Genomic DNA, 8,727 nt, shown 5'->3' with positions numbered 1-8,727 from the left:
ATCTGTTTGGTAAGGGGTATTTTGAGTTTGCGAAGGATAATAGTTAACATTATCCGGAAAATTGAAGTTTTGTGATGAATAAAAATGATAGGGATGTTGCGGGTCATTAAATTGTGTGTAGTTGAAAATTTGATTTGGAATGTCAAGAAATGGTTGTGGGTTTGGTTGACTGTCTGGTTGCATTTGAGTTAATGCGTGTCCCCGTATCCTCATAAGCCCCTCCTCCTGCATATTAGTTAAAAGTAATTGAATATTAGAACCAATATAGTTAATTTAAATATTACAACTTAGTTACTTACATAAAGATTAGTAGTTCCTGCCCATCTAGGATATGTGTTGGCTGGTGGTACGTTTCCAGGATTTGTGATGTGTGTAACCGTGCGCACATTATACCACTGAAAGTAGTCAGCAACATTGCCCAACCCGTCCACACCATGATGCAGATGCTGATGTCGGTCCCTCCAATGGTGAATGAAATTGACTTGTGGGAAACTTTTCGTCAAATCGGCGTTCGGTTTGGACTTTAGGCTTGTGTTGTGAACTATACGATGCATCTCCTGAGAGAACAACATGTCCGAATTTGGAATATCTTGAATCCAACCGAACTGTCTGTTGACCCTATCTGGTAGATGCAACTCAATAGTAGACCAAAATATAATTGGGCCACGGTATGACCACAACTCCCTATCAGCTAGACATTCATTGGGAAGTCGGCTCTGTAAGTTATCATCATATGGACACCAGCAAAACTGCAAAAACATTCCGCATACTATTAAAATCAACTAATTTATAGAATATATATATATATATATATATATATATATATATATATATATATATATATATATATATATATATATATATATATATATATATATATACCTCTCTGCCTCTTAACGCCGCAAGTGCCGACCGACACGTTCCTAATACATGTGCGGGCGTATCTCTGTGTGTCCTTTTTCCATGCCACCTACATACCAATTATAGTTATTGATATATGTATATATAACTATATTATAGTTGTAGATATATTAAGATAATAGGGTATATTTAATATACCTCGAACCATACGGTCCTTCAATGGGCGGCTGTCCCATACCGTTTGGTAGCGGGGGCTCCAAGAGTACATCGTGTCTGAGTTTTGGCGCGAGGGTTTGTATTCTTTCATACGCCCAATGTTGTAGTAAAAGCGTCGCACCATTGATGCCCTTTGCATCTTCAGATTGAGCGGCACGACACAAATTTCTATAAAGGTGTGCTAGAACCGCACTACCCCAACTCAAACGCGGCTCGGGACTCAAGTCTATGATGTCCAAATATAGTTCAACAGGACATCGTGGGCATTAGCGTCAGAGAATAGAGCGCCACCCATTAGTGCCAACATGTAGACTCTAGCCCGTTGTTGGATACGTTCCTCAATCTCTACAACTTCTCTATTCAATTCATTGATTAAACAAGATATTTTGATATTTCCTGTCTGTATATCCGCTTCAGCAATATGGTTATCGGCAATCCCTAAATATTGAGTAACTAATTGTCGCCATTGGGCATCTTCCATAGAATGCCATATTCCGGTAACAGGGGGGGCCGTCTATGGGTAAACCCCATAGAATTTGAACATCTTGCAACGTTATAGTTGCTTCTCCTACATAAGTTAAATAAATAATACGTATTTGCTATTTTTCCCTATAAATATTAGTAAGTGTATGATCATCATTCATTATAAACTACAAATCTATCATGACTTCAAATATGGTGTCAATTGAAGTTCATCACGAGTGTGATCTTGATTACGAAAATGATGAAATTCGTTTAACAGAAGGGGAGATATCTACGTTTGAAAACGTAGATATATGTGGCTTTGGTATGGAGAAGTTGGAAGAGTTTCTTCGAAGTAAGTTATCGGAAGATGAACGTTCGATGGACATCTACTATTATAAAGAAGGAATTACAGAACCCGAGGCAATGATGTATGATGAAGAATGGTATACAATAGCGGGGAAAGCATGTATACGGCGTGAAAAAATTGTTTTGTATATTGTATTTGGAGTTTTTGAAGACGCCATTGAATTCGACACGCTCTATGATCGTGATGGTGAATACTATCACGCACCTAGGCCTTATTGCACTTTAAGATAATTGTTTTATATAAGTAGTTCGTGTGGTGTTCATTAATATATGTTGTATTGTTAATAAATGTGTCTTGTTTATTACTAATATTATTGTACAACTAATAATGTCTAAATGGTATCAGTTGGTACGACTTGCTTAAGTCGATTTAGGTTCTAAATATTTTTGTGTACTATCATTGTGGTAACTACTAACACTTGCCTTTGGTCGTTTGTTAAACACACACTCACATATTTTTCTATAAAATGGTGAAGTGGACAGTTTAGTCATTTAATAAATGTTGTATTAGTTTTGTTTATTATTTCCTAGATTTATAATAAATAATACTTAAGCTGAATAGTAATTTTTGAACAACACTTTTATTCATAGACATAAACACGGTTACATTTTTTTGGTAACAAAATACATAATTAAAAACGTAATCAAATCACACATATCATAAAATAAACAAAACAAACCATTATGTGAAATAACTATGGAAACCTAGTAGGACATGTATTTCTGTTGTGGCCTTCTTCTCTGCAGATACCACACTTTGGTTTCTGCTTTTCACGTTCATCCATCTGGCCCGGAAAACGTTTCGATTTCTTCCTTCCCCTGTCTTGATCAATCTTGTTGGATCAACCTTAATTTTCCTGTCAACCGTTGCCCAATAACTCATGTCTCTGAGTGGATTAAAGAAATGGCTATATTGTTGTCTCCATACAGTAGTTGTGTACTTTTTACTACCCAACACGGTTGCATCTTCATGTAGATGGCTACAAACAGAAATGGCATGAGAGCAAGGTAATCTGTGGTGTTGCCATCTTTCACATGAACACTTTCTAGCAGCAAACCTTACGGTGTAATCGGTGCCACCTTCACCGCTTCTTTGATAAGTTGATTGGACCTTGTACACACGTCTCTGGTAATCGTAACATGTTGTTTTGTATGTTTGGGATCTTATTTCTCGTTCGCGATAGATTTTCCAAATGTTCTTGGAAAGTGGTGAATTCCATTGAAAAGCTTCTCGATATTGATCGTAAAAGTGTTGCCTAGTGTAGTCAAACGTATATTCAATACACGCTCTAATCGGCATCATTCGGGCATGACGCAACACGTTGTTGAGGGTTTCAGCAATGTTTGTCGTTGTGTTACCCCAACGACTCTTTTCACTATCCCTATAGACAGTCCACATTCCTAAATCCGCATCTACCAAATAATCCCAAGCCTCTTGACTAACCCCCCTAAGTGCTGATACAGCATTCTTGAACAGTATCTGATTGGCTGTCGAACTGACTATCCAACACAACTTTTTGATCGCTTGAATTTTATAGTGTTTCATTACGTTGCTACGAATATGGCGCAAACAATACCTATGTTCCCAACCATATGTCTGTAAACTCATGGCATGTAGGATACCCTGGTGGCGATCAGATATAACACACAGCTTCCTATTGCCAACAACATGGAGTTGCAACAAACCCAAAAACCAAGTCCAACTCTTGTTACTTTCATTGTCAACAATTGCGAAAGCAACTGGCAGAATTTGATTGTTAGCATTTTTTCCAACTGCGGTAAGCACCTTACCATTGTAAGCCCCTTTCAAATGGGTTCCGTCAATGCAAATTATCGGAATACACTGGCTATATGCTCTAATAGCTGGACCAAAGGCCCAAAATACATACTTGAATGTGTCTACACCGTTCTCAACTCGAGGGCCGTATAAGAATTCTACAATTGTATCGGGATTGGTATGTTGTAATTCATTTACATACCTTGGCAGATCTGCAAAATTACTTTCCCAAGTTCCATACATTCGTTCAATGGCAATACGCCTAGCATTCTATGCCTTAGCGTAATTAACATCCACCCACCATATGTGTTTTATGTATGCTTGGATGTTCTGAACCGGAAAAGCAATGTCTTTACTCACTTGATGAGCAATGTCAGTAGCAATCAAGCTAGACGTTAAACAACGATTGTTGTTTTCCTGGACATTTCCATAGCAATTATGTTGATCTTTCCATTTAACAATTCTCCATACCTTGTATCTATTATGAACTGAACCACTTACAGACCACGAACAATGTCTTCTTTCTTGTGGACCCTTGTAATTTGAGCTAGTTGTATAGCAATTTGCTTTGAAATAACCCGGTCTACTATCTTGAACAATGAGCTCCCTATTATTTCGTATATTCCATCTACGAACAGCATACAAAAGTTCAGCTTTGTTCTTGAACATCATTCCTTTTGTAATAACATCGGGTTGATCACAATTCCAAACAACCAATGATTCCTCGTCGTCATCATCGAATGCAATAGGATTACTAGCCTCACCTCCATTAACACAATGGAAACGTGAAACAGGTGCATTTTGTTGAACTTGCACTTCATCCTCTCTACCGGAGTCATCTGAAACATTTTCTTCAACACTATAGTGATCAACTGTATTGTCAGTGTCGGTTGACATACCATCACCAGCGTCTTCATGTTCTTCTTGAACTTCATCATCAATTACTGATGGACCAGCTTCCATTTCTGCAATCAGATTCATAAAACCTGAATCTTGTGCGTTTGAAAAGACTTGCTCATACTGAATTTCAATTTGAGCCTGATATTCCGGATCATTCTGAGAGAAAAAATAAATACTTTCCAAAGTATGATCGTCAGTGAGTTCATTTCTACAAACATTTCCATTGAAAACAAACCATAAGAACATTCTCAACGAATGTGTTCTTTGATCGGCCCCTACATAGTTGTATGCCATTTGGTTTAATTGCACACAGTTAATCTTCTTAGACAACACAAAAGTCCTTCTAACTATTGCTTGATCACCGCTTAGCCAACTATTTTCAAAAGTAAGTTGGCCACCCCAAACAAAATGAATCATAAACGGACGAATTGTAGTCATTTTTTGGTGTGAGATAAGCGTTTTTAGTAGTTTTCAAGTTGTCATTTTATGATGAAAAAAAGCTCATTTTGATGTGTTTAGTTTTGTATTCACTAGTTTGTGATGTTGTTAATAAATTGCAGATTATGGTAATTTAAATAAACATACAAAGCTCTGATTACTGATCACGAAAAGATAGTGTTTGCTGGTGATACAGTAAAAGGGAAACAGTAAGAGTGATAAGGGAAAAAAAAAAATCCTACTTTTGCTTGATACTTCAATGTGATATAGTAAGCATACAGTGATACGTTTGAGTGATAAGGGAAAAATATACAGAAAAATCGAAACCGGCCTTTCAAAGACCGGTTTCAGAAAAGGTGAAGATTCCCTGCAAACCGGTGTTTCAAACACCGGTTTAGGGCATGGGTGGCTACTAGTGCTCGGTCATGTGAAGATGTGGCAGTAAAAGGTCCAAATTGGTGTTTGAAACACCGACTTGGAAGTGACACATGGAAACCCGTTGTTTCAAACACCGGTTATACTAGATTTGTAAACTAAGGTTTTTAATTTCTAGTTCTGTAAAGTATGTAAAAAAAGTTACTATTTTGAAAAAAATTTCTCTAAAATCATAAGACATGCTCTTTTAAGGCAATTGGATTCAATACAAGCTAATCATAATATATTTTTGGTTGCTAAATTTACTCTTATCATTCAACACATGCCCGCTCCGATGTGTATGGTCAAACTAGGCCGATGGATACGTGTTTGGAGGTATTATCAGATGCATGCAGACTGCGTATATATGACTATGGATTTGTAGTTTACTTCCATTATTTGTCCCTTCCGTTCATTTCAACAAAATCAAGCACTTGGAAGTCCATTTTTTATAGCCAACCACCAAGCTATCTAGTGATGGTTATAAATGAAATAATAAAACTTATAAGAGGATGAACAAAATAGTAACGATCGAGAACATATATAGGAGGAATATATTTTTGTTGATTTTAATATTGAATGTATTTTTGTTGATATATTTTAATTTTGTTGACATAAATTTTAATAGCTCATTAGCAACTCACTAGTTAGTACGGAGTAACATACATGGGCGGATCTAATTATATAGGAACAATGATTGTACGGGACACCGTTGAAAACTTTGAAATACGCAACGTAGTGTAATTTTTTGAGTTTTTAACTAGTGACACCATTAATAATGTTAATTTTTGTGAATGGCACCATTAAAATAAGCCCATCTAGTAGTTTTTTTTTTCTTCGATTTTTAACCAATGATACCATTGACTATCATTCTTAGATCCGTCACCGGTAGCATGTATCATGTTAAATTTACATAAGAATGCAATGTGAACCTTTTGAATGACAACAATAGGCTAATTTGAATTCACACTCATGAATAAGTATTTATGTAAATGTAATGGTCGTTGGAGTTTCTAGTTTGAGTCCACATACTTGTGTTTTGATCCACGAAATACACTTTAAGAGCACTCCCAATAGAGATGTGAAAGTGTTGTGAATCTTCTAGCCAATAATTGGAACCATTGGGAGCAAAGTGCCAAAGTATTGCCAATCTTAGCTAGCCAATGGTTTAGTGAATGTTGAGCATTTTTTTTCACGAACTTTATTGGTGTAGTTAGTTGTACATTTGGGTATAAGATGTGTACTATAGTTTATTTAATTTATATATAGTGGTTGAGAAAGGATGTGATGGTTGGGAGTGATATGTGATGGGTTAGTGGTGAAAAGAAATAGGAAAAAAATGATCATGTGTCGCTGATGTGTCAGCGTGTTAATTTGAAGAAGAGTTTCATTGTTGGGAGTGCTCTAATTAACTTTAAAAAGGTGTATTTTCACAAATACTCCAATTAATTAGGTAGTTATAGCGCTAAGTTGCATCATCACGCGTTAAGTTAGTCTTGATTTCGCACCATTTCTTCATTTAGAAAGATGAATATATAATAAAACCCTGAAACAATTGAAGTCGAGATAAAGTTTATGTATATATAACTAGAAAAAATCCGACCGCGCGTTGCTGCGGTTGTATTCGACGCGCGGTCCAATTTGGATATACGATGTCCGTTTCGCGTATAGTTAGTCGTGTTGTATATGTATATATATGTATGTAATATAGCCCGAAATATTTATTTTTTTTAACGATGTCCGTTTCGCGTATAGTTAGTCGCGTTGTGTTCGTAAAATTATTTCGAGTTGAACGGTGGTCTCGGAAAAATTTAACTCGCACCGAGCGTGAATATAGGGCCCGTTATTTAGTGTTTTTTTAACGATGTCCGTTTTGCATATAGTTAGTCCCGTTGGGTTCGTGAGATTTTTTCGAGTTGAACGGTGGCCTCGGAAAAATTTAACTCGCACCGAGCGAGAAGATAGGGCCCGTTATAAATTCGGGTGGAGTAAGGTTTTTTTATTTTAATTAAATTATAAATTTACGTTTTTTACTCCTGGAAAAAGGGTAAAGTTGAGGGGTTGTTGTGTAATTTGTGCGAAAGTTGGAGGACCATTTGTAGTGTGAACGCAAACTCAAAATAACAATTCGTTAAAACTGAAACGACCAAAAATGAGAGGAGGTTTAGTATATAAGTTAAAACTGAAACGACCAAAAATGAGAGGAGGTTTAGTATATAAGTATAATATAATAATATAATATAATAATATAATATAATATAATATAATATAATATAATAATATAATATAATATAATATAATAATATAATAATACCTGTTAGTCTGTTACGTTGGAACATTTCTAAAAGGCCACTTATATATAGAGTTATAGATGACAAAAATAGAAATTGGTATGCGTGTAGCTAGGTACTACGTACGTACAGTATACATGCATCACCATCCATTTTGTTTCTTCAAGAGGTTATATTATATGATATGATCAAACGCGTTTTGAAATGTCCCGTTCATATTGATTATAAACGTTTTATATTAATTGATTTCGTCGCGAGGTTTTGACATCTATATGAGACGTTTTTCAAAGACTACATTCATTTTTAAAACAACCATAACCTTTATTTTATCGATAAAGGTTTAAAAAGCATTACGTAGATTATCAAATAATGATAATCTAAAATATACTGTTTACACACGACCATTACATAATGGTTTACAATAAGAATATATTACATTAAAAAAATAAGTTTCTTGAATGCAGTTTTTACATAATATCATACAAGCATGGACTCCAAATCTTGTCCTTATTTTAGTATGCAACAGCGGAAGCTCTTAATAATCACTTGAGAATAAACATGCTTAAAACGTCAACAAAAATGTTGGTGAGTTATAGGTTTAACCTATATATTATCAAATCATAATAATAGACCACAAGATTTTATATTTCAATATACATCCCATACATAAAGATAAAATTCATTCATATGGTGAACACCTGGTAACCGACATTAACAAGATGCATATAAGAATATCCCCTATCATTTCGGAAAATCCTTCAGACATGATAAAAACGAATTCGAAGTACTAAAGCATCCGGTACTTTGGATGGGGTTCGTTAGGCCCAATAGATCTATCTTTAGGATTCGCGTCAATTAGTAGATCGGTTTACTAATTCTTAGGTTACCAAGCAAAAGAGGCATATTCGGCTTCGATCATTCACCCATATAATGTAGTTTCAATTACTTGTGTCTATTTCGTAAAACATTTATAAAACTGCATGTATTCTCATCCCAAAA

The 8,727-nt window shown here is 35.4% G+C and overlaps 1 protein-coding gene across 1 annotated transcript; it reads right to left on the bottom strand.

Moving 5' to 3' along the window:
• Nucleotides 1–2,590: 2,590 nt before the first annotated feature.
• LOC139848957 (uncharacterized) lies at nucleotides 2,591–3,928 on the bottom strand. The gene has a single exon (XM_071838639.1). It carries the CDS (start codon nucleotides 3,926–3,928, stop codon nucleotides 2,591–2,593), a length of 1,338 nt encoding a protein of 445 aa, XP_071694740.1.
• Between the last annotated feature and the right edge of the window lie 4,799 nt (nucleotides 3,929–8,727).

Source organism: Rutidosis leptorrhynchoides, chromosome 1, assembly GCF_046630445.1.
Source record: "Rutidosis leptorrhynchoides isolate AG116_Rl617_1_P2 chromosome 1, CSIRO_AGI_Rlap_v1, whole genome shotgun sequence".
Lineage (NCBI taxonomy): Eukaryota > Viridiplantae > Streptophyta > Magnoliopsida > Asterales > Asteraceae > Rutidosis > Rutidosis leptorrhynchoides.
This window is presented reverse-complemented; position numbering and strand designations above follow the sequence as displayed.

Excerpts from the sequence above, each read along its gene's own strand:
- LOC139848957 (XM_071838639.1), bottom strand. The coding sequence starts at position 3,928 with ATGTATGGAACTTGGGAAAGTAATTTTGCAGATCTGCCAAGGTATGTA.